Source organism: Macaca thibetana, chromosome 12 (assembly GCF_024542745.1).
Source record: "Macaca thibetana thibetana isolate TM-01 chromosome 12, ASM2454274v1, whole genome shotgun sequence".
NCBI classification, from domain to species: domain Eukaryota; kingdom Metazoa; phylum Chordata; class Mammalia; order Primates; family Cercopithecidae; genus Macaca; species Macaca thibetana.
In genome coordinates this window covers 6,195,867-6,223,412 of record NC_065589.1, presented here as the reverse complement: position 1 = coordinate 6,223,412, position 27,546 = coordinate 6,195,867, and the positions used below count along the sequence as shown (strand labels likewise).

Below are 27,546 nucleotides of genomic sequence, written 5' to 3'. Positions count from 1 at the left end.
TCTTTCCTAGTCTAGTTAACAGTCTGTCAATTTTATCTTTCACAAAACCAACTTTTAGTTTACCTTTTCTGTTGTTTTTTTGGGGCTCCATTTCATTTATTTTTGTTCTAATCTTTATTTCTTTCCTCTGCTAATTTTGTACTTAATAATAGTTTGTTTTTCTTTTTCTAGTTCCTTGAGGCATAATGTTAGGTTGTTTGAGGTCTTTCTTCTTTTACGGTGTAGGCATTTATTGCTAGAAATTTTCCTCTTAGTACTGCTTTTGTTGCATCTCATAGGTTTTAGTATGCTGTGTTTCCATTTTTATTGGTTTCAAGATATTTTAAAATTTGCCTTTAAATTTCTTCTTTGATCCATTGGTTGTTTTAGGAGCATGTTGTTAATTTCTATCTGTTAAATTTCAAAGATTTTTCCTTTTATTGTTTCTGGTTTCACACCATTGCAGTCTGAAAAGATATACTTGATATGATTTTGATCTTCCTAAATTTGTTAAGGCTTGTTTTGTGGCTGAATATATGATTTGTCCTGGGGAATGTTCTATGAGCATTTGAAAGGAATGTATATTCTGCTGCTATCGGATCAAATGTTCTGTATATGTCTATTAGGTCCATTTGGTCTAAAGTGTAGTTCAAGTTCATTGTTTCCTTATTAATTTTATGTTTGAATGATCTGTTCATTGTTGAAAGTGAGGTATTGAAATTCCCTACTATTATTGTATTGTAATCGCTCTCTCCCTTCAGATCTATTAATGTTTGCTTTTCATATTTATATGCTCTGATGTTTGGTACACATACATTTGCAATTGTTACATTCTATTGATGAACTGATCTCTTTATAATTATATAATGATCTTACTTGTCCTTTTTACAGTTTTTGACTTAAAGTATATTTTGTCTGACGTAATTATAGTTACCCCTGCTTTCTTTTGGATTCAGTTTATATGGAATATCTTTTTCTATCCCTTCGCCTTCATTCTATGTGTGTCCTTAAAAGTAAAGTGAATCTCTTGTATGCAGCATATAGTCGAATAATTTTTTAAAAATCCATTCAGCCATGCTATGTCTTTTGATTGGAGAATTTAATTCATTTATATTTGAGATGATTATTGACAGGAAGAACTTATTGCTGCCACTTTGTTTATTACTTTCTGATTGTCTTGTAGATCCTTCTTTCATTTTGTTCTGGTATTATTTTCCTGATTTCATTAAATAGTTTATTTGTATTGTCTTGTAATTTGCTGAGCTTCTTTAGAATACTTATTTTGAATACTCTGTCATGTAATTCATGGATCTCCAATTCTTTAGGGTCAGTTAGTGAAAGTTTATTGTGTTCTGTTAGTGGTATCATGTTTCCCTGATTCTTCATGTAGTCTTATAAATGAGTCTGCAAATTTCAAGAAGTAGTCACCTCTTCCAGACTTTACAGACTGGCTTTGGTAAGGAAAGACCTTCACCTGTGGGCAGCAGGGTTGAGGGACAGAGGCATGCCGGGGGCACTGTAGCACTGGGTCTAGTGTTGTGAGGTACCAAGTGTTGGGGCATGTGGTGACTCCAAATCTGGGGGAGCATTCAGTCTTGCCATTTCAGGCAGCTGGAGTCTGTGATGTTGGCACCTGCTTAGTCCTTTGTGGCTGGGGCCAGCTGCAGGTGCACATGTAGCAGTGGGGGCCAGCAGCTTGCATATGCATAATTACAGAGGCCAGCTGCAGACCAGCAACACCATCTGCGTGCATGGCCAACTTCAGGCTGAGCTGGAGTGATGCATGCACATGTAGCTACAGGGACCAGCTTTGGGAACAAGCATAGTGTGGGGATAGGAGCTGGAGGGCATGGCCAACTGGTTATGCTCACCTAGTTGGGGGAGCCAGGCTAGCAGCTACTGCAATAGTCTGGCTACAGGAGCTAGTCTTGAGTGCATGCAGTGGTGAGGTTGGAGTCTGTGGTAGGGGGCTCCAAGGTTGTTTTCTAGCATACATGCAGTAGCTGCTCTGGGTCCCTGGCCCAGAGAACCTGTGGAGGCAGTATCTGGGGTGATTTCAAGGAGATGTGGTGACTTAGGCACCTAGGGAACATGAGGGCCACTTGGGTGGGTCGCTGGGCTGGGGTCACTGTGGCAGGAGCAGTCATGTTGCTCTGGGTAGCTCCAGCGTGGGACGGGAGACTCAGGCACCTGGAGATTGTGAAGGTGAAAAGAAATGCAGTGTCCTCAGTGGTGAAAACTGAGGGAGGTCCACTGCTTCTGTGCAGGCAGCTGGTTTCCTCAGCTGTGAAAACTGTAGGAACTTCTGCAGAATATGCTGTTGGGGTTCATGATAACCAACCCTGAGGGGTCCTCTGTGGTGAAAGCTGCAGGTGGTTGTGTGGTGGTCTTGAGGGCTGTTGAGTTCCTCAGCAGAAGTCTACAGGAGTCCTGGGCTAAGCAGGACACTGGGGTTTGTGGTGACTTCCAGTGTGTGGCTGATCATAATACATTTGCTAAAAAATCAACCCAAATACTTTGGATATGCTTCTAAAGACACTTTATACACACATATGCAAATATACATATAATACACACACACACAGAGCACACTGGTATTGTTGTGTTATGTTTGCCAATTGTATAGGTGAAAAGTAATATGTCATTGAAGTTGTCTCTTTTTTAAACCAATACAAAATTTATTTTACCTGCACTCTTCAGTTATAGCAAAATCTTCCAAGTGCACACAGATGTACACATGTACACACACAAATGCACATTATAAACATCAACTTGTCGTTTTATACAAATGTTAGCATATTATAATACTGTTCTTGTTCTGCATTTGTCACCTAATAATGTATCTTGGCCATCTTTCCTTAGTGATACATACAGAGCTTCACGGTTCATTTTTTAAAGGTGTATTGTAACAATTTATTTGGTCATTCCCCTACCAAATAAGATTAAGATTATTTCTAACAGTAATCTGCTGTTATTTCTAATAGTAATCTGCTACTACTAACATTGTTGCCATGAATAAATGCATGCAAATATCATTTTGCAGGTGGTGAACATATCTGCAGGATAAATTCCTTAAAGTAGAAATGCTGGATCAAGTGTACGCACATTTGTAATACTGTTAAACTTCCTACCATGGGTTGTGTCAATTTACCCTTCTGCCAGCAGCGTAGGAGAGGGCCTGTTTCCCCATATGCTCGTTGTCACGGTGCATCTTGTTTGCCAGTTACATGGGTAGAAATGTAGTTGCTTTCGTTTTTTTTGAGAAGCCAGTATTGAATTTATTTTGCTCTTGTTCATCAACTTGAGCAAAATCTTCCAAAGTTAAAAGTACACTTTACTGCCTATTAAGTCAGCCATCATTTTTTTGGCCTCAGGGTCAAATTTGGCCTGGTGCCTGTTTTCTTTTCTCAAAATATAATTTTATTGAAGCATATCATATACGCACTCATTTCAAGTGTGCAATTCAATAATTTTTTAGCAAGTATATCAAGTTGTGTTCCACTACCATAAATCAGTTTTAGAACATTCTATCACCCCAATAAGATTCTCTCATTTCCATTAATTGCTAATCCCTTTTCTCTCCCCTTCCCAGGTGTATTAGTCCATTCTCATGCTGGTGTGAAGAAATACCCAACACTGAGTAATTTATGAAGTAAAGAGGTTTACTTGACTCACAGTTCCACATGGCTGGGAAGGCCTCAGGAAACTCACAATCATGGTGGAAGGGGAAGCAAACAGGTCCTTCTTCACATGGCAAGAGGAAAGAGAAGTGTCGAGCAAAGGGGGAAAAGCCCCTTACAGAGCCATCAAATCTTGTGAGAAGTCACTCGCTATCACGAGAACAGCATGACGGTAACTGCCTACATGATTCAATTACCTCCTAACAGGTCCAACCCAAAACAAATGGGCATTACGGGAACTACAATTCAAGATGAGATTTGGGTGGGGACACAACAAAAGTATCTCACCAAGCAAGCACTAATCTACTTTCTGTATCTACAGGTTTCCTTTTTCTAGACATTTCATATAAATGGAATCATAAAATATATAGTCCATCGTGTCTGGTTTCATTCACATTGCATAATGTTTTAATATGGCATAATGCTTTAAGTTCATTCACGTTGTAGCATGTATCAGATGTGCATTCCTTTTTAATTGCCAAATAATATTAAGTTGCATGGATATACCATATTTTACCATATTCCCCAGTTGATATGCATTTAAGTTGTTTCAAATTTTTGGCAATTATGAGTAATGCTGCTATGAACATTCATCTACAAATGTTTTTGTGTGGATATATGTTTTCATTTCTTTTGGCTAGAGTCCTAAGAGAAGAATTGCTAGGTCCTTTGGTAAATTTATATTTTACTTTTAAGAAATTGGCATGATGTTTTCCAAAGTGGCAACATTTTATATTCCCACTAGCAATGTATGAGGGTTCCCTTTTCTCCACATCTTCATCCACATTTTCATTACCCTAATGACTAATAACGTTGAACATCTTTTCATGTTCTTACTAGCCATCCAGATATCTTCCTTTGTGAATTGTCTGTTCAAGTCTTTTGCCTGTGTTTTGATTGAACTATCTTCTTATTGAGGTGTAAGAGTACTTTGTATTTTCTGGCTGTAAGTTCTTTAGCAGGTAGGTATTCTGCAAATATCTTCTCCCAGTCTGTTACTTGTATTTTCATTTTCTTAATGGTATCTCTTGAAGTGCAAAAGTTTTGCATTTTGTTGAGATCCAATTGATCAATTTCATCTGTCAGTGTAGTTTTAATTTGCATTTCTCTTACATGTGTGAGGTTGTTCATCTTTTCATATGTTGAACATCTTTTATTATGTTTCGAATTCATTTGAGTTTTCTCTTTCTGAGAACTGTCTATTCACATCCTTTTGCTGATTTTTGTATTGGGTTATTAATCTTTTCTTATAGAGCTGTAGGAGTTCCTTACATATTAGAAGAAAGGTCTCTTGTCTGTGATACTTATCACAAAAAATTCTCTCAGGGTGTCATCTGTCATTTCCCTTACTTGGGGTCATTTTTTCCATGTAGGATTAAAACAATTTTGTGCGTGTAGTTGAATTTATCAATTTTTTTCTGCTATGATTCCTGGGTTTGCACCATAGTTAGAAGGATCTTTCCCATTCTAAGGTTATGACATATTTCTTTCTTAGCTTCTTCTAGTCCTTTTGTGTTTTTGTTTTGTTTTATACGTAAGTGTTTGATCCACTTGGAATCATTCCAAAGTAAAGTATAAAGAGTTAGGGATTTAATTTTCTTTTTTCTTAGATGACCACCTGGCTCTTCTTATACCATTTATTTCCTTTTTTTCCTTTCACATTTGAGATGCTGTCTTTATTATAAATTTCCATATGTATTTGGGTCTATTTCTTGATTTTCCGTTCTTTTCAACTGATGTGCCTTTTCAGCCTTTTGTCTGTGCCAGTGGGCTCCTGAGAATATGTTTTCATACCTGGCAAAGCTAGTTCCTCCTCATTATGCTTCATTTTCCAAATTCCACTGGTTATTCTCGGTTATTTGCTTTCTACTTAAAGTTTAGTTTGGTCATCCTCCCTGCGTCCTCCCCGCCAATGCCCCAATATAATGCTATTGGTATTTTTATTTGGATCATATTATGTTTATAGATGATGTTTAGGAGTCAAGGTATGTATGGTGTTGAGCATTCCTACCTAAGAGCACGATATGCTTTTCCATTTCTTCGCATCCCTCAGGAGTGTTGTAAGCTTTTCTTCACGTAGAGTGTACATTTATCATTAAGCTTATTCCTGGGCATTTTATCTTTGCACTGTTGGTGTTGTAAATGGTCTCTTACATTATATTTTCTAGCTAGCTACTGTTTGTATGCACAATAGCGATTGCTTTCTGCATATTAATTTTGTAATCACCCCATCTTGCTTCTCATATTATTTAAAGTAGTTTTTAGTTTATTCTCTTTGCTTTTTTGCTCTTTAGTTATTCAATGCTTTTCTAAATATTGAACATATGTGCAAAAGGTGATCATTTGCCTCTTCCGTTCCCCTTTAGAACACTAGAAAGGGTATATATTGTTTAGTAGCTCCTATGGGACCATGTTAAATAATAGTAGTGATGATGGCTATTCTTGAATTTTTCCTGACACTCATAAGTGGAAATGTTTCTAGTGAATTTCGTTAAGCATGACACTTGGTTTTGAACTAAGAAATATTTTATAATGTTCAACAAGTATCCATCTATTCCAATTTTGTAGAGTTCTATTTTTAAATATCAAGAATGGATGTTAAATTTGTAAAATGCCCTTGCAACCTCCACAGTGAGGAACTTATGGTTTTCCCTTTTGGACTTTTTAATACAAGGCAGTGCATTCACAGACATCCTTAACCCAAACCATTCTTGCATCCTGGAATAATCACCACTTGTGGTGTTTTACTAGTTTAATGTGGTGCTGGTTTTAGTGTGCTAATACTTTAGTTAAAATGTTTGTGTTAATACTTATAACGCAGACAGATCTGTGTCTTTTTTTGTTGTTCAATTTTTTCTTTTTGGGTTTTGTATCAATGTTATGCTCATTTCAAAAAAAGTATTTGTATTATTTTTGTGTTTTATTACTATATATTTCACCTGGTACATACACTGTTATAATAATAATGCTTGGTCTACTCTCTCTTCATACTATGGCTACAATGGCTACTATTACTGCTACTATTAACATTAGTAACAACTGTGATGATTTTCTGAAGGGTTTCAACGTGCCAAGCTCTGTTCTAAGTATCTCACATGTATTGTCTCATTTAATTATTACCTCAGTGCAGGGAGGTAGGTGTTGCCAGTAACCTCCACTTACAGATGAGAAAACTGAATCGGCGGGTGTGGGGATGAAGCTTGCCTAAGGTTGCAGGTCTAGTGTGTGGCGGAACTGTGATTTGTAATCACCATGCCGTTCTGACTCTTCAATCATCTGTCTTTCAAGGCTAAGCTGCTTTGTGGTCTCCTCTGTTCTCTCTCAATGTGTTAACCAGACATTCTCAATTTTCTTTTGACTAGTAGTTTTTAATGTTTCTCATGGCAATTTAGATGTTCTACCAACATTCTTAATCCTATAATCGCTACCTTTCTAACTGAACATAAAATGTGTCTGGATGTTTGCCATGGACTTCCAAGACACAAATTGTGCCTGGCAATTTAGCTGGCGGGACAACACCTAAACACATAAAAAAAGTGAAACAACTCCAAATCAAAATGACAATCACTCAAGGCAGGGCTTGACAAACTGCCAAATAATAGGGTCAATATTTAGTGCTCATGGAATTCAGTGGAGGAGGGAGGAGTCCTGTGGAGGGCTGAGGCAGCCTTTGGGAGCGGAGGTTGGTTTCCGATGGAGAAGTGAAGGAAGAGCAATTCCTGTGTGCTTAACTCTGAGGGCTCTTGGAGGGGAGCACAGGGACAAAGGGAGGCCGACAGCAGGGTTGGTCCCTTGAAGTCCTGAAACCCTGAGCGACAGCCTGGTTTTTACTGCTGCAGAGAACTTTATGTTACTTAACGAATTCCCTGTTAAAGAACATCAGGCTGTTTTCTTCTTTGTCAATGCAATAAACAAGGCAGACGTGAACAGCATCCATGGCAGGGGTCAGCAAATTATGGTGCATGGGCCAGCTCTGGCCGGCCGCCTGCCCATTTTTGAAATGAAGTGTGACTGGAACACAGCCATGCCCATCATTTACATGTTGTCTATGGCTTCTCTGATGCCTGTATTAGTCCATTCTCACATTGCTATAAAGAACTGCCTGAGACTGGGTAATTTATAAAGAAAAGGGGTTTAATTGACTCACAGTTCCGCATGGCTGGGGAGGCATCAGGAAACTTGCAATCATGGCAGAAGGGGAAGCAAGCATGTCTTACGTGGTGGCAGGAGACAGAGAGAGAGAGAGCACAAAGGGGGAAGTGCCCCTTATAAAACCATCAGATTTGTGAGAACTCACGATCACAAGAACAGTCTGGGGGAACCACCCCCATCAGGTCTCTCCCTTGACATATGGGGATTTGAGATGAGATTTGGGTGGGGACACAGAGACTAAGCATATCAATGCCATATTGGCAGAGTTGAGTAGTGCCAGGAGCGAATGTATGTGCCACAACCTAAAATATTTACTATTTGTCCCTTTACAAAAAAAGGATGTTGACCTCTGACTTACGACAACTTCTCTTATTTCTTTAGTATAAATTCCTCAAAGAGCATTTATGAGCCAAAGCACATACACATGAAAAGTTTTGATATTCATTTGATCCACGTTCCTTAAAAATGTCATGCTAATTTACATATCCAGTAGCAATGTATGAGAGTGACTTTTTCCCACATGCATACCAACTCCAGTCATTACAATGACTTAAAATTTTTACCAGTCCTATAGGTGAAAAGAGATATGGCAACATTACTTTATACATTTATTTGTCAGGGAGTTTTAAAATGTTTTCTTATGTTAAATTCCTGTTCATATTCTTTGCCTTCTTTTTTATTGGGATATTCCAATTTTTGTTATTATTTTCTGAGAAATATTTATACATGAAAAATACCCATTATCACATATGTTGCAAATGTTTTCCTCAGTTATCATATAACTTGAACTTCATTTGTGATTTTTTTTTTGGTCATTTTGCTATTTGAGTTTTATGTAGTTAAGTATATGGGCAGAGTCTCTTCATGGTGTTTGCCTAGGGTGCCATGCTTATGAAACTTTTCTCCAGTTCAAACAATTTCATAAGTAATTTGTGGCTTAACATTTTTACATGTAAATATTTAATTCATCTGAAATTTGTTTTGTATAATAAGGAAGGCTCTACTTGATTTTGCCAAATGGTGAGCCAGTTATTACTAAATAGTATTATTTATTAGTCTGTCCTTCCCCATTTATCTGAAATGTCATCAGTATACTACTGAGTTCTGATACATATACCCGACTAAGTTTCTGAGCACACTATTCTAAAGTCAGATTCCTTGAGTTTGAATCTCAGCTCCACAACTAATTTGGCCAAATTTTTTATCTTCGTAGTTTGGAAGAATTAAATAAGTTGACTTATATAAAGTGCTTGCATGGTACTTGGCACAGAATATTTGTCCAACAAATGTTATCTGTTATTTTTGTTGTTATCCGTCTATTCATTTTCCAGCATTGTGGTACTTTGGCTATTTTATATCTTTATAATTTGTTTTATTTCAATATGGAAAGTTCCCTATTACAGTTTTAAAAACAACTTTTGGGATATTTCCGTGCATTCATTCTTCAGATACTTGAAAATAATTATGTCAATAAAAACTTGTTTTGATTTTAACTGGAATTGCATTAACTTCACAGAATAATAAAAAGTGCGTATTTATACTTTTGTGTGTATAATTAAAGTATTAAGTGCGTATAATACTTTATATTATTGAGTCTTTTTATCCAGATAAATAATTGTTCAGTATATCATTCAAGTCTTCTTTTATCTTCTTCAGTGAGATTTTGTCAGTGTAATTCTGTTCAATTCTGTATAATTTGTCAATATAATTTCTTGTTAAATGTATTGGGTTTCCTAGGGAGATAATTACATGATCTTAAAACAATGATAAAATTCTCACTTTAAAATATTTATCACTTCTTTCCTTTTTCTTATTTGTCTGGCATTTTTTAGAATGTCCAAGGAAATATTCACTAATAGTTCTGATAGCAACTATTATTTTCTTGATTTTGACATTTTTTTCAACAGATTTAACCTAACAATTTTATTTCCTTAAAAAAGAAAACATTTTTAATTTAATTTTAAAAATTAGAGACTATGTTCTCATGGCTGTAAAATTAATATTATCATTATTAAGAAAAACGAAATATATATTGAGCACTTACTATGCACTCATTTCTATGATTTTAAAGAATCTTAAAATATGGCTCTTGCCCTCAGAAGGTTTATAATCTCACGGAGAAGATAAGCCTTCTGTTGTTTTGTTCAGCAAACATTTGTTGAATGTTTACATATGCAAATTAAAAGTCCTTCCTCTGGAGAAGTTGACAGGCTAAGGAAGAGATAAAGCATGCACATGAATGTTATGATACAAGCTTGTAAATGGTGAACCAGCTTAATAGAAATTCAAATAAAATGCTGTATGTTTGAAGGCCCCCTGCATTAAAAGAAAGGTGTCCATGTGAAGTAGCGTAGGGTAAACGTCAAATGAGTGATGTTAATAGCACAGGGCTTTAGAGGAAGGGTTAGTCACCCAGGTTGTGGGCAGTTGGGGAAAATTTTACTCAGGAGATAAGACAAATTGTCCTTATTGATTTTCACTTTGACAATGCCTCTAATGCCTCGTCATTGAGTATAATGCAAATCTTCTCTTGGTTTCTATGCTAAATACTATGAAGCTAAGAAGAATTTTCCTATTCCTAGTTTATGAAGACATTAAAAAAATAGTTTTAAATGTCAATTTCATCAAATGTCACTGAAGCATCTACAGAGACGATCAAAGGTGTTTCACTCGAAAAACATTAATAAGACAAGGAGCTGGGTCTTGACAGGGGAGCAGGAGCTAAGCAGGAAGGCGCCCAGAACTCAGGAAGAGCATGGCACACCCAAAGGAGCAGCGGCATGAGCCAGGAGCACAGATGAGTGGACTGCTGGAGCCAAGGGCCTGCTGAGGGGTGGGGCATGGAGATGAGAGGGAGAGGGAAGCTGGGACCAGAACATAAAGGGCTCCTGCAGCCAACCTACTCAGAATTTACTAAGAAAACGACCTTCACACATCATCACATCTCCTTCAAAGATAAGATGGGGAAAAAAAAAGAACTCACTTTGAATAAATATGAAAGTACATACAATCATGAACACCCAAAAGTATTTCCATGTAAATATGTATAGGAAAATAAACGAGACCCAGTAAGGCTATAAACTCATTAATTTTAAAGTTTAAAGAAATGCCATTTGATACATTTACACTTCATTTCTCAAGCATATTTGTACCTGTTGTATGGTCTTGTTAGAAAAAATAACAGCTGAGCCTCCTTCTTCAATGTCAGGGTAGTCAGGAAATGTCCCGGTTAAATTTCTGCAGAAAAAAAATAGCAAATTAAAATAGAAATGAAGTCCTCTCCTGTTATATATCCCATTTAATTTATTTGCTTATGTTCATTTAAATGAGTGATGGTCATTAAGGGTGGACGGTTCCCTGTAAATCAAGGGCCGGGCATGGTGTCTTGAAGAAACTGAAGGTACTGATGGCATTCAGTAGCAGGTTTCCTTCCTCTAGAGAATTGTTAGTCTGATGCAAACATCTCTCTTTAAAACAGTTTGTACTTTTTTTCCTCCTTTTTTTTTTTTAATGTTGAGATGCTCTGTGTTTGAGTTAAGAATGAAGACAGAAGCACAAATCATTTCTTCCTGTTTAAAATTGAGAATAAACACAGGATTTTGAAACTAAACAGAAGGACAGAGTTGTCGAAATTACACAGTTAGTAATAACGTGTTAAATACCCACCCATGGTTTAGGTTTTAGTTAAGTCTGAGGCCCTATGTTTTATGGGTTCCAAATAGTATTATTTTTCCATAACCACATTTTAAAAAAGCAGACTTTGAAATTTAGTGTTGAGAATTTCAGAAGGGGTAGGTAGTTAGTATTCTTAAAAGAAACTGACTTTGACATGAAAATTATATTTATTGTACGTAAGACTACCTGCCAAGTTAGTTCTATTAATTCACAGAAGTACAGAATCTGAGGTTTAGAGGTGACCACCATGTTTAAAATGGCTCTTAAGAAACTGGTTCCCAAACTTTTGGCCTTAGAAGCCCTTTATATTCTTATTAATTTTTGAGGATCCCAAAGAGTTTTTGCTAGATAAGTTACAGCTATCGATAATTTACTGTGTTAAATATTAAATCTGGCTGGGTGCAGTGTTTCACACCTGTAATCCCAACACTTTGGAAGGCTGAGGTGGGAGGATCACTTGAGTCCAGGAGTTTGAGGCTGCAGTGAGCCATGACTGCACTGCTGCACTCCAGACTGGGTGACAGAACTAGATCCTATCTCTAAAATAAACAAATAATTAAAGCTTAGAAATTTATAAAATATATATTTTAGTTAATTTAAAAATAAAGTAAGCTCATTATATGTTAACATAAATAACACTTTCTGGATAATAAGTATATTTTCCAAAACTAAAAGAAAAGAGTAGTGAGAAGAGTGTCACAGCTTTGTATCTTTTCAAGTCTCTTTTGTGTCTGGCTGAATGGCAACTACCTGGATGCTTATATCTGTTTCTGCACTCAGTCTGTGGAAATCTTTTGTTTTGGTTGAAATATACGAAGAAAATCTGGCTTCACATGGATGAGTACATACAGCAAGAAGAAGTATTTTAATAGCCCTTTTAGCTAACTGTGAATATTCTGCTTTGATACTACACCACAGCTAGACAACTAGTAGCTTCCTACAGGCTAGCTGTGATGTGGAATCTGAACCCGTATCAACAAACTTTCTCCCTCCCTGTCACATGAAAATCCGTGGATCTGCATTGGGAGTTATACCTGATGTAAATGATGAGTTGATGGGTGCAGCACACCAACATGGCACAAGTATACATATGTAACAAACCTGCACGTTATGCACATGTACCCTACAACTTAAAGTATAATAATAATAAATAAATAAATAAATAAATAAATAAATAAATAAAAAGAAAATCCGTGGATCTGTCTTGTGCCTGGAATAGACCTTTTACCCATGCATGATTTTGTGTCCTCAGGTCTTGGTCACTGGAAAACAATGGTTTGCAGAATTATGTGGGTCTTCCCGCAGTTGATACATTTCATTATATTGAAAATCGCATTCATTAATAATACCACAGATCTTATAATGGAAGGTCTAAGTCATGGGAACCTCTCCAACTCATAGGAGTGAATACAAATTTTCTAAAATCATAATTTTTTTCTGGAAAGCTCAAATTTTACCATTGGCAACAACTATTGTCGATGGTTTCTTCTTCTTCAGGTTCATCTGATTCACTTTTGAGGAAAGTCTCCCCAAAACCCAAAGTCCAGAGTTTGTCAGTTGTTTTCTCAAGGGACAAATGACATTCCATTAAGAAGTGGCTGGTTCAACTCAGGCTGAAACACCTCACAGGTGCTTCTTGGAGACAATCTTCACGCTTTGGAGTGCAGCAGAAGGGATTCATAAGCACTGCTGATTTTGTCACGTAGAATGTTAAAAAGCTATGTATTTCAAAGGTCAAGTCTGAATAATATTTTTTATTGCATCCTCAAGAACACTGTCAAATAAAATAAAAGTTGAAGGAAAAATAATAATTTTAAGTTCTGGAGTACAAGAGCAGGATGTGCAGGTTTGTTACGTAGGTAAATGTGTGCCTTGGTGGTTTGCTGCACAGATCCACCCATCACCTTAGTATTAAGCCCAGAGTACATTAGCTATTCTTCCTGATGCTCTCCCTCCCGCCACACGCCTGCCCCAACAGGCCCTCCCCATGTGTCCAATTATGTCAATCCCTCCATGTGTGTCGTTTCCCTTCATGTGTCTGTGGGGGACACAGGGTTCTCACTGTTCTCACTGTTCAGCTCCCACATATAAGTGAGAACATGCAGTGCTTGGTTTTCTGTTCCTGCATTAACTTACTGAGGATAACGGCTTCCAGCTCCATCTATGTCCCTGCAAAGGACATGATCTCATTCCTTTAATATTCCATGGTGTATATGTACCACATTTTCCTTATCCAGTCTATTACCAATGGGCATTTGAGTTAATTCCATGTATTTGCTATTGTGAATGGTGCTGCAATGAACATATGCATGCAGGTATCTGTGTAACAGAATGATTTTTACTCCTTTGGCTATGTACCCAGCAATGGGATTGCTAGGTCAAATGGTATTTCTGCCTCTAGATCTTTAAGGAATCATCACACTGTCTTCCATAGTTCCTTTCCACATTCCCTTCTCTCTGCAACCTTGCCAGCATCTGTTGTTTCCAGACTCTTTAATTGCCATTCTGACTGGTGTGAGATGGTATCTCATTGTGATTTTGATTTGCATTTCTCTAATGATCAGTGATGTTGAGCCTTTTTTCATATATTTGTTGGTCACAAGAATTTTTTTTTTTTTTTTTGAAAAGTGTCTGTTCATGTCTTTTGCCCACTTTTTAATGTTTCTTTTTTTTTTTTTTGTATATTTGTTTAAGTTCCTTGCAGACTCTGGATATTAGACCTTTGTCAGATATACAGATTGCAAATTTTTTCTCCCATTCTGTAGGTTGTCTGTTCACTCTGATGAGTCTCTTCTGCTGTGCAGAAACTCTTTAGTTTAATTAGATCCCATTTGTCAATTTTTGCTTTTGTTGCAATTACCTTTGGCGTTTTCAACATGAAATCTTTGCCTATGCCTATGTCTTGAATGGTATTGCCTAGATTAAATAAAATTATTTTTAAAGGCGGTGTATGGCAGTGAAGTCTACAGTGACTTTTGTGCTGGAGCTGGTGGCTTGATTCCTGGGTCAACAGATCTGCCCTGCTACTATTGTACCATTGGTGCCAATGTCAAGAAAGCAAAAATAGCAAGCAATGTCTTGGTATTCATTTGAAAGCAGTTTGGCTTTTGGATCCCCTGAACAGGTTTTGAAGGCCCCCAGGAGTCCTGGGACACGCTTTGAGAGCCAGGGGCCGTGGGGACTGGGACAGACTTAGAGAGCCATTCCCTTGGCCACTGCTTAAATGTTTCCCATGATGGTGAGCTCACTCCCCCGAGGCAGCCCATCCACTTCTGGATACTTCCTGACACTGCACTGTCATCTTACTCCCTGGGCCACTGAGCCACCCTCTGGGTCCAAACAGAACTTGATTCTTTTTCTACACAGGAGTTACTTTGGTGGGATCACTCACTTACTCCTCCATCCATCCAAGCTTTCATTCATATAGTCAACCAACAAATATCTGTTTAGTCCCAACTAGATTCTAGATGCAGTGATGGGAGACAGAGATCTGACATTCAAAGATGGCAGAGGTTGCCCTCACGCAGCTCACATTCCACAATCATATGGCCGATGCGGATATTGGGCCCCAGGTGGTGCTTGTCCACATGACTCATGTCTGAAACCTTGTTAAACTGACCACGATCTGCCTCAGACCCGTACATCGCCCAGCCTGGACAGGGCTTAGAGAGAAACCATGAATACATTAGGAGTCAAAACGATAGCGCTGTTTCTTTCAGTCCCAATCACATTTTTCCTTCAATAACCACTTTTACAAGGAACTCCACTGCATAATTTTATTTTCATATTGTAAAGCTTGAGTGTTTTTGAGGACTCAAAACAAACTTAGTGACATATGAAAAAGCAAAAATAATTTACATATGTCATTTCTAACATGGAATTCTTAATTATGGAACACATCGATGGTCATACTAAGATTTAATAATATTATGTTATCATGGTGCTTTTGGTAAAGATAGTATTAAATATATCATTTATTTAATTTTAGACAGAGTCTTGCTCTGTCACCCAGGCTGGAGTGCAGTGGTGCAATATTGGCTCACTGCAACCTCTGCCTTCTGGGTTCAAATGATTCTCATGCCTCAGCCTCCCGAGTAGCTGGGACTACAGGTGTGCACCACCATGCTTGACTAATTTTTTTTTTTTTTTGGAATTTTTAGTAGAGATAGGGCTTCACCATGCTGGCCAGGCTGGTCTCAAACTCCCGACCTCAGGTGATCCGCTTGCCCCAGTCTCCCAAAGTGCTGGGATTACGGGCGTGAGCCACTCTGTCTGGGCTATTTTTAACAGATGAACATATTTAGTTTTCCTTTGACATGTTAGTTTATATAATTAGTCATAATCTGAAATTTAATTAGTCTTATCCTTAAAGAACGAAAAAAAACTATTGTAGGGTACACATTAAAAATATAAAATTTGTGTCTAGAAAGTGACAATGTGCCTGAGAGCTCTTTATCACACATACACAGACACACCCACAAATGCTTCTGCAAACAGACGGGTGTGCACTATCCCTTTCTTGCTCACTGCACTCCGTCTGTCCCTCCCGTGGGTGGCTAGGAGGCCTCTGTTCACACAGAGGTTGGACCCCCGGTGTGATACTCCCAGGGTGCCCTGGCTTTGCACTGACAGAGTCTCTCCTTGGCCCCCTCCCTGTGACTTGGCCACTTACAGCATGTTAAGAGAGACAGTTATGAGTTCTATTTTATATTCCTGAGACTTTACCCCCTTGGCTGTTGTATTTCTCCCTCCCCGCATTTTCAGCTGTGTCCTGTGACACAAACAGGAACCTATCCTGACATCCGACCGAGCCTCCTCAGAGTCAAGGCACAGTTGGTCCCGCTCCTGCTGTTAATTGTAAGGAAGCTGCGAGGTGATGAGTGCTCTGTGCTTTGGGCTCAGTGCGCTGCATGAGGTGTAAAACCTTCAGGGGAGAGAGGGCTGATGATCACAGACCAGTGAACGGAAAATATTTGGCTCCCACGATGTTTCCGGTGTAAACAGATGGGGTCAGAGGCACTGACTGCAGGTGACTGCCCACCTGGGGACTTCCCCAGGAGTAACTCAGGAACCCAGATTACAGGGTGTCAGGAAGACAGTTCTCTTGGTTACAAGTGGAAACCAAAGTCTCTGCTTTTTGTGGAACCTGATTCCTTGGAGCCGCTCTCTTGTCCTGATGGGCGCTTACCCTGTCTTTGTTTTCCCGGGGTCTCAGGCCCCTGCAGAGGCATAGGCTGCCCTCTGGACGCTTAGACACACATGTTCACCAACCGTGGTGCCTGGGACCCACAAGCCGAATGCCTGGAAAACCCTCTGCTGTGCTTAGGGCTGCCACATGGTGTGGGCATCTATAGTATTCAAACAACTGGAATTGCAAAACGCTGGGCTCTGGGCCCTGGACAGGCCCTGCCAGTCACGCACACCTCAGGGCGCAGGCACTGTCTGCCCATGTGTCCCAGGGAGAGGGGAGAGGGGAGCCACCACCTTCAAGAGCCGATTCGTCCCCCTTGGACCCGTCTTGCCACTTCCCCTGACTGTGGCTGCTGGGCCTGGGGTCTCTTGGGCCCTTGGTGTCTCCCACTTCATGCTCCTGGGGACCCTCTCCTCCTTCTGTGCCTCATCCCCTGTAGATCTGCAGGATGCTCAGGTCTCACTCATTTAACAAACTCGCAGCCTCCTGAGCTCCCAGCCTCCTCCAGTGACTCTCTCATCTCTGTCTCCTTCCCAGGCTGGCTCTTCAAGAACTCTTCATGGTCCCTGTCTCCATTAAAGTAGCTCTCACCAGGGACGATGGGCTGTGCTGCGCCTCCCGCCCCCTCATAGTCACATGCAGATGTCCCAGCTGCCACTACCTCGGGATGCGACCGGGTTGGAAACAGGGTCACTGCAGAAGGAACTGGCAGAGGCGCGGTCATGCTGGAGTAGGAGGGCCCCATCCAATCGGGCTGGTGTCCTCATGAGAAGAAATGAAGGGAAGACACTGTGAAGAGACGCTGAGAGATGGTGAGGAGAGAGGCCTGGACAGAAAGGTCCCTGGTGCCAGAAAGGTTAGGGGCCGCTGTGTTACAGATTGCCTTATCTCCTCCATGACAGCATCAGCCACGTGATGGGACTTATGTTTTAAGAGGATCACTCCTACAGAGGAGTGTCGTCCCTGAGAAAGGCACCAGCATTTGCTTGTAGGTGACCAAATGTTGACTAATGGTTTGGAAATACCTGAGAAACTTACAATGGTCTTATCAAATCAGCATCCACTTCCCACACTTTGTGTTCCCAGATGCTCTTGCCTTTCTTGTTTCTCCTCTTGTTTTGTTCTGTAGATTTGGGTAAAGTGCGAGAGTCCTCATACAGATAGTCCAGGTTATATTTTTCATGCGACCACGTGATGAGTTCCATTTTCTGCATCGCTGGTTCCATCTGGTGGTTTTGCATGCCCAATCGAAGAGTCGGCTTGGACCTTGCCTGTTGCGGAAATCTGAGAGCAAATGAGAGCTGGCCGATGGAAGGTCAGGGAGAACAGATTCAGGAATGACATTGTAGCACACGCTGCACATCAACTTTGTAAATCAGCAAAACGATGAAAGTTCGCAGATAATCAAGTGGCTTTGGAATTAAGATTTGAAGTATAATTGAGGGAAAGCTGCAATTTAAATAATTATTATGCACAAAAGCAGCATATTTAACATAATGATTTTGCAGAGGATTTTGTGTTAAAATTGTTGATCTCTGCATCTATTAAAGTACTTTACAAACTGCAAAGAGAAACCGAGATAATCATCCCCTAAAAGCTTAACATCCTTCCTTTTTCTCCACCCCAAAGATACACACCTCAGTAAGATCATCGGCTGTGAGATGAGAGGGAAATCCTTTGATCAAAAAACATACTATACACGATAATTAGGGAGGACCTCTCTGATATGATGGCATTTGAGCAAAACCTTAAAGCAAGTGAAGGAATGTGCCACTTGGTGTATTTTTAATTATTTACTTATTTTTGAGACAGAGTCTCCCTCACTCTGTCACCCGGGCTGGAGTGCAGAGGCGATTCTCCTGCCTCAGCCTCCCGAGTAGCTGGGACTACAGGCGCCCACCACTACGTCTGGCTAATTTTTGTATTTTTAGTAGATACGGGGTCTCACCATGTTGCCAAGGCTGGTCTCGAACTCCTGAGCTCAAGTGATCTGCCTACCTTGGCCTCCCAAAGTGCCGGGATTACAGGCATGAGCGACCATGCTTGGCCGTATTTATTATTATTATTTTTTAGTCAAGGGCACAGGCTCTGAGGAGGGGGCCTCCAGAGTGCCCAAGGTGCAGCCAGGACAGCAGAGCAGCTGTAAGGCGGCGGGACAAGGCCGGGGGTGGGGACAGAGACTATCATGTAGACTGTTGTAAGTGGGAGAGCCGTGGAATTTCATGTCTAGATCAGGGCACCTTTAAGAATGACAGAGGGTGCTGTTAGTTTTTTATTTTTTACTGTTTTCTGAGATATAGTCTCGCTTTGTCACCCAGGCTGGAGTGCAGTAGCATGATCTCGGCTCACTGCAACCTCCATCTCCCGGATTCAAATGATTCTCCTACCTCAGCCTCCCGAGTAGCTGGCACCCTGCCTGGCAAATATTTGCATTTTTAATAGAGATGGGGTTTCACCATGTTGGCCAGGCTGGTCTCGAACTCCTGACCTCAGGTGATCCGCCTGCCTCGGCCTCCCAAAGTGCTGAGATTATGGGAATGAGCCACCATGCCCAGCCGGGTGCTGTTATTAATCGAACATAAACTCGGCCTGACACTAGTAAACTGAAACATAGATGAACCTAACCGTATGGGCACTGGTTTCATTCTGAGCGAGAGAACTGGGAACCGTGAGCCGAGACATGGCATGATATGTCTTCTGTTTTAAAAGGATCACTCTCCTGTAGGAGGCACTGGCCCAAGGTACCACTCTGCCATGAAGCCAGGGACAGCCAGACCTGCCCACTCTCTCGCCTCCGCCTCCGCAATACTTTATTTTGTCCATGGGGTGTTTGCCTGGAAGCTGAGTGACTCAGGCCGTGTTGCTGCCATTTCCTTATCGTAGCTGGAAGGTTTTGCACCCGAGCCCCACAGCCTGGAGGCAGGGGCTGGGACTCCCTTGAGGCAGAGAAACCTCCTTTGCACTGTCGGAGGCAGTGTGCCTGCCTTGCTGGACCTGTGGCACGCTACTACTCTACTCACTCATGTCAGTTTAGTTCACGGCTTATAGGCATCTCTGCTAGCCCCGCAGCAATCTGTTCTGAAAATCAGGTGCTCTGTGCAGGAAACACTCTCTGGGGGCCTATTTCTCATTATTTTAAAAGGGAAAATTAAGACGCCTTACATGTTAACCACCTCCCCTCCCCAGCTAAAGCCTGCTCATTTCCTGAAATAATGGTAAGAGGAAGACCAGGTTGTGAAGAGACATGAGTTGCCACTTTGCTTTTGGTTGAATGAAAAAGGGACAGGAGGAGAAACCCCTACGTGTGTATTTACACTTGCAGGTGCTTGGAGACAGGTGAGAAGTTGTCCACCTGGATTTGCTTGGAGGCATGGGACTGGAGGGAGGCATGGGACCGGAGGGAGGCATGGGACTGGAGGGAGGAAGACTGCTAATTTAAAAAACATGCATTTCAGTATTACTGTCTTTGCTACAGCAAATAGGAACTATGTAATCAAATAAAACAATAGAATGGTTTATAATAAATATTATGTTTGGTTGTATGTCGTAGTTTTGGAGTTTGATTATTGACTTTATAATTTTTACAGTGGAATGGGTCCAATTTTCTTTGAAAATATTTTTGTTTCTAGAGTTAGGAAATTGTGACCTGTCTTTAGGGGAGTTACATTTTCTATTCGGCTTTCTTTTTTCTTTTCTTTCTTTCTTTCTTTTTTTTTTTTGGAGACGGAGTCTCACTCTGTTGCCAGGCTGCAGGGCAGTGGCGTGATCTCGGCTCACTGTAACCTCCACCTCCCAGGTTGAAGCGATTCTCCTGCCTCAGCCTCCCGAGTACCTGGGACTACAGGTGCCTGCCACCACACCCAGCTAATTTTTGTATTTTCAGTAGAGACAGGGTTTCACCATGTTGGTCAGGATGGTCTAGATCTCTTGACCTCGTGACCTGCCCACCTCAGCCTCTCAAAGTGCTGATATTATAGGCATGAGCCACAGCGCCCGGCCTATTCAGCTTTCTACTATTTGTTGGCTTTAACAATTAAAGCAATCTAGTTATTGCAACTCTGTTATTTTCCATTCTTACTACGTTTTTAACCTTCATTTATCATACATTATTCATTTCCATCGATTTCTGTCAGCTCCTGGGCTCTCCACTTTGTCTGATGTATGTTTATGCTTTTGTATCAGTGTGATGCATTTACCTTGTTTTTCTTTATAATAAAGTTGAAGATCCAGTGCCATTTGTCCTTCCTTATTGTTCTCATTTTATTTTAATCCTAATGACTTTAACAATTATGTTTTCAAGTTCAATAAATAATCCTGTTGGGATTTTAATTGAAATTGCATTATCTCTATAAATTATCTAGAGCAGATTTATCATCTTTCCCTTTAACCAAAAACATAGTCCATTTCTCCATTTATTCAAGTCTTTTCTCATTTCTTCCTTTTAACACTCATAGACTTCAATTTTCATAAGGTTCTTATACTTTTCTTCCATATTTAGCCCATCATTGATTGTTAAAAATACATTTTGCCACTTTCTTTAAAATATTCATTTTTTATTTCCTTTTCATGTCCTTGTATTATCAATAATTTTTTTTTTTTTTTTTTTTTTTTTTTTTTGAGGCGGAGTCTCGCTCTGTAGCCCGGGCTGGAGTGCAGTGGCCGGATCTCAGCTCACTGCAAGCTCCAAGCTCCGCCTCCCAGGTTTACGCCATTCTCCTGCCTCAGCCTCCCGAGTAGCTGGGACTACAGGTGCCCGCCACCTCGCCCGGCTAGTTTTTTGTATTTTTTAGTAGAGACGGGGTTTCACCATGTTAGCCAGGATGGTCTCGATCTCCTGACCTCGTGATCCACCCGTCTTGGCCTCCCAAAGTGCTGGGATTACAGGCTTGAGCCACCGCGCCCGGCCGTATTATCAATAATTTATATTATGGCACTAATTATATCAGGGGCAAAGGTCATCTACATTGTCCTTTCCTTTCCTGGGAAGACCTATAGTATTTCTCCATTAAGTTGTCTTGTTTAAAAAATATATTAAAAAAGAGTACAGCTGTCTTGTTTAAAATAAAACAAAAGAACTTTATATATATATATGAGTATAGCTGTCTTGTTTAAAAAATACTCGGTTTTTCATTATTCCTTCATAATATACCTATAGACTATTTTATGCCAGATACTGTTCTGGGAAAAGGCAGTGAACAGAGGACATGAAAATCCCTGTATTTATTGAGCTTACATTTTATTATGCTGTGAATTAACCTTTTCTATTTAAAAATTTTAAAAATAAGATGAGTAATTTTATCACATGCCTTTTCTGTATGAACTTAAAATGATAAGGCTCACAGGTGGGGAACACAGTAGAGCCCACTGGCCAAGGATGCCATGCTGTGGGCCTGAAGGCTCCAACCAGAAACTTTAAAATAAAGCTTTACACCTGATAAAGAAGCAGTTGGGAGGGTAGATGTATCATGAAAATTGTATTTTACTGGAAAGGAAGAAGCCCAGGGCAGCTGCCATTGATTAGTTAGCTGTGTGATGTGGGCAAATCATGGTATCATGGTGGGAATTTGGTTAGTTTTCCTCTCTGCAGAATGGTGCAATTGAACTAGCTTTATTCATTTAGTTATTTAAAAATAAGTATGTATGCCTAGTAGACAATTTCCACAGATCCTTTCAGCTCTGGAAACTCTATGATTTACATGTGACAAATGCTGGGGAGGGCAATGTTAATTTTTTACATAATTTATTTATTTATTTATTTATTTATTTATTTATTTATTTATTTATTTTTTTGAGACAGAGTCTTGCTCTGTCGCCCAGGCTGGAGCGCAGTGGCCGGATCTCGGCTCACTGCAAGCTCCGCCTCCCGGGTTTACGCCATTCTCCTGCCTCAGCCTCCCGAGTAGCTGGGACTACAGGCGCCCGCCACCTCGCCCGGCTAGTTTTTTGTATTTTTTAGTAGAGACGGGGTTTCACTGTGTTAGCCAGGATGGTCTCGATCTCCTGACCTCGTGATCCGCCCGTCTCGGCCTCCCAAAGTGCTGGGATTACAGGCTTGAGCCACCGCGCCCGGCCAATTTTTTACATAATTTATTCCATGATTAATGTTACTTTCTTAATAGAAACACACTCAATATAGCCATCTGCCTTTACATTCTTTTATTTGCAAAAGCTGGATAAGAGAAACATGTGTGCCTGATATCTTTCAGTTAGCAAATGTGAGGTATGGAGCATTTGGTCAAGTTAAGGGCTATTAAAAATTTATGCATATCGTCAAAAATTCTTGCACGAATGTGAAAATGCCCATCTCTAGAGTTTGCAGTGATTTAGAAAGCAGAGCTACTACAATGATCAATCTTTCCCCTGAGGTCCGACACTGAGCTTCAACGGGCCTCACCATTTCAGACTCACAGGACAGAGATTTATCTGTGTTTCATCAAGTATGAAAAATATGTGGATGGAGGGGTTTCCAGCCGGTCCCCCCCAAGTCATCCAGCCACCTCCATTAATGTCAGCAGGCTCATAAATTTTTCCTGCATTCTAAAGAAAGCAGCTTGTGCCACTGCACAGAAGCCTCCAAAGGTGGCAGTTGCTGCCTATAAATTCACTTACACTCAATAAAGGCAACCGACTGCACATGGACTTAATTACCATGGCCCTCCTTGGGAAACTGAGGGGCTCACTATTTCTCAAAGGAGAGGAGGAAAAAGTGGTACATGAAGCAAGGCAACCTCTTAGTGGCACATTACAAAATCTGATTTATTCATTGATGTTTCTACTTATTACCAGGATAGTCTTAGCAGTTATCACTCAAGACCGAAGCGTCCTTCTTGATTCAAAAGTATTATCTTGAATTCTACTCAGGCTTGAATCCTACAGGAACCTCCCTATCCAACCTTTTTTTTTTTAAATTTTATTAAAAGGAACAATATCTTACTCAGCACACAATTGGCTATTTTGGTTCTGGTTACTCTTCTACTCAGAAAATGCGATGCATGCATTATTTTCACCTTTCTTAAATATTTACTTGTGTAGAAAAATGAATACCCAGGGGAGAAGAGAGTACCTTAGGAAGGGATGGAAAGATTCTCCCGTTCAAAGGCACTGTCATCCCTTTCTCTTCACCGACCCATCATTCAAAACCTGCGCCATCATTTACCCAGCAACCCCAGCAAACCCTCCTCATTGAGAGGAACAGGTCATTCCCTTTTCTAACTCAGGAATCCAGAAAGCTTAGGAAAACAGACATAGGAGAAAAGTCAGGTTAGCAAAATGTTCAGTCATCTACATTTGAATTCACTTCTTATGCACTACTTTTGAAAAGAAGTAATCTTTTACAAGTGGTAACAAGAGTCAGTTGAAGAAAAGGACAACTTTAAGGTCTAGAGGTAAACTTTGAAGATCCCCCAGCCTTATTTGATCAAGTGCTAAATGAATATTTATCATATTTACAAAACACAAAGGCCTGATTGTTTCTGCTCAAAGCAGCACATACATGTTGACATACGTCTCCAAACAACACAGAAATTAAGAGCTTGCGAGAACAAACTGAATGGCTCTATATCCAAAGAACAGCTCTGTCCTCTGCCGCAGATGCATTAAGTACTGTAAAGAACATTCCCAAGTCCTCTTACTTCCCCAGCTACAGTGACTGCAGCAGAGATGCAATAGATTTGAGGTCCTCCACTTTCCCAGGATAGCACCAATTCTAATTTTTTTTTTTTTTTTTTTTTTTGAGACAGAGTCTCACTCTGAGGTTGGAGTGCAGTGGTGCAAACTCAGCTCACTGCAACCTCTGTCTCCTGGGTTCAAGTGATTCTCCTGCCAAAGCCTCCTTAGTAGCTGGGATTACAGGCGCCTGCCACCATGCCTGGCTCATTTTTTGTATTTTTAGTAGAGACGGGGTTTTATCATGTTGGCCAGGCTGGTCTTGAACTCCTGACCACAGCTGATCCACCTGTCTCGGCCTCCCAAAGTGCTGGGATTACAAATGTGAGCCACTGTGCCCGGCCCAGTTTTAATTTTTTAGTGGTGTCCTTCCCCTCTTTAGAGTGATTCTCTGCCCTGGATGGCATGCAGAGGGTAGCAGTGACTGCTTAGCCCACGGGTTCTTCAGGTCATGCCCCATTGGCAGCAGCAGGGATCTCGTTTGTCACTTGGATTCCAGTGGGATGGACAGAAAAGCACAATAGAGGGTATACTGGGACCCAAGGGTGCAACCTGGAACTGCCTGCGGGTCCATAAAGAGAAAATCCATTCAGTGCATTTGCCAAAGAGCCCTGAATCTGTCTTTCATCTGACTTGGCGCCTGGATAAACCAAGAGAGCCTAGAGCTGCTGGATGCTCTTAATTTGTTTGACTGTGATGACTGACATCAAAATCTGCAATTTCACGCGAGCGTGCACCTGTCCCTAAGGCCTCAGTGAATAGTGCCTGGACCTTAAGTTCTCATCCCACCTCTTCCTCCATTCAACCTAATATATTTTCCGCCAAAGCAAACAGTAGAAAAAGTTATTTGCCTTCTCATATGAGTAACTTATACATGGTTCACATCGCTACAGATCACAGCTGCTTTTGAGAATTTACTAAAAATATAATTACACAAGGAATTCAAAATAATGAGCCTCTAACTCACCTCTCTGTATGTGACCATCAGTCTCCCTCTGTCTTTCTAAAACCTCTTTTTTCATGCTGAAAGTAATTCATGCTCCATGCAGAAAACGGACTACAAAGGGAAAGAATACATATAGCCATGGTCCTCAGAAGATATCTATTGTGAACCTTCAGGTGGCTTCCTTTGATGTCCTTAGAAGTCCTCAGAGAGAACAATTCTGAACTTTCTCTTGAGAAACAATTCCAGTTTTACACAATGCTCGTGTTTCAAAAAGTCTTTACTCACCCAGATTGTAGTTCTCAATCTGACAGTAACTAGGCAGGTTTTTAGCCAAGTTACCTGACTTTTCTGAGTCTGCTTTGTCATCTATAAAATAATTGGGGCAAGCCACAGTCAGCTTTCTCAAATCACGCGATTCTTCTCCTTCTCTCTTTCTCCCCTCCTCTGTCTTTTTCTCTTTTCCTTTTAACTACACAGAACCATCACTACGCTCTGCATGAAGATGCTAAGAAGTAGGAGAGAGGCAATTAGGAGTTAGGAAAGACCCGGGTTCCCAGGCGGCACCTAGTGAGCCATGTGACTTTGTGCAACCACCATCTGTTTCCAACAAAATGCTGACCACCTACCACTCCTCTGCAACATGTGGCTGAGGACATTTGCACTGGCGTGCTCAGAAGGAGGAGACCCACTTGGTGTTGTGGGAATCAGAAACCTGAATATTAATTCCAGCTTCACCTGTTACGAGTCATGAGCCCTGAGAAAGCCACTGAGCATGTCTAAGACTTGGGTTCCCATGACAGCTTTCTGGGGCAGCACCTGGTGCCATCCCCTTGCCTAGCAGGAGCAGTAGAGAAATGCAAGTTCATCTGAGAGAAAGGACAGCTTTTAAAGGTGTGACTAGTGAGGGGAGGTGCTGCAGGCCTGAGAGCTCGGAGATACTATCAGGGAGAGCATCAGGCTGGAGTGGAGGGAGGAACGTGAAGATGTGACATTCTGTCTATTGCCCGAAGCTCTCTGGACAGTGAGTATGGTTGCTCTTGCTATTTGCGAATTAGCTCTCGAGTTCGACTGGCATCTACTGGGAAGATGACAGACAAGGAATCTGGAGGTCTCCCCAGGTCCCGCAAGCCTTCGAACGACAAAGCTGAACTCGCAGAACTGTACACTGAGAGGGGAGAATTTTACTGCATTTAAGCTGTATCTTAATTTTAAAAATGAAAAAAATAAAAAACAAAACAAAACAAAACAAAAACAACGAAGCATTTCAAGACCTCCTCCAGAAAGAATGAGCATTTGCTGGCGATCTGGAGGCATGCCCTGGAGACTCAAGCACACTGCGTGCTGTTTTTTTCTTTTTTTTTTTTTCAGTTTGTCTGCCCTGTTATTATCCCCTCAGCTGCATGCCCACCCCCACCACTGGCAGCCCTTGCTCTCGGCGCCTCCACCACCAGCCAGTCTCTCCTTTTGTAGGTTGGCAATGCAGCATTTTGACTGTGGGAGCCACAGAAGCTGTGTACAGCTGTGAATACAAAGGCCCCAGACTCCAGAATAAAAACATGGGGTACTACGGATATGGGAAACATCCAAATTACAAGTCATTTATTTGAGAATCTGATAGACTTTCTATAGGTTTAACATGATTACTGAGGGTGTATCTTGTGCCACATATTGTTCTAAGGGCTTTATAGTTACAAATCTATATTACTCTACCTATGAGGTAGGTACTATTACTATCCCTACCTCCTTTTTAAGATGAGGAAATGGAGGCACAGAAAGGTTAAGTAACTGGCTCAAGGTCACACAGCCTGCAAGTGATAGAGCCAGGATTTGAACCCAGGCAGCCTGGCTCTAGGGCCTCTGCTCCTCTGCATGTGTGTGGCATTTGCAATGCATTTGTTGATTAGAGATACAGAAGACACCATCACATCACAAGACTGAAAGCAGTGGCTGGTCTATACCCTTAGTCAGGCTCGTGTGCTGAGGACCTTGACAACCTCAAGCCTCCGAGTTTTCCCAGGTCACCCCACTTCTGACTGATTATGTGTTGGCTTAAAAGACAGAATGTGGCTACCTAATTTACATCACTTTCAGATTCCTCAAGCTTACGTGAATTAAAACGAATCTGCTAAAATCAGACTAGCAATGCCCTTCGGCCAGTGCCAGAGCTGGCACCTGATGGGAGTGGGGTAGAGGGTGGGTGTTTACTCCCTCTGCACTGAAGAATGAGCTGGAAGTCAGGCATATTTTCAACAAATGAA

At 40.7% G+C, this 27,546-nt stretch overlaps 1 protein-coding gene across 3 annotated transcripts in view; it reads right to left on the bottom strand.

Annotated features, from left to right (window-relative positions):
• The window catches only part of IQCA1 (IQ motif containing with AAA domain 1), a 166,811-nt gene that overhangs the window by 89,195 nt on the left and 50,070 nt on the right, over nucleotides 1-27,546 (bottom strand). For all 3 annotated transcript variants that reach the window (XM_050751654.1, XM_050751655.1, XM_050751656.1), the window contains one exon: nucleotides 10,964-11,048. In XM_050751654.1, coding sequence (XP_050607611.1) covers nucleotides 10,964-11,048 — 85 coding nt within the window. The remainder of the gene's footprint in view (nucleotides 1-10,963; nucleotides 11,049-27,546) is intronic.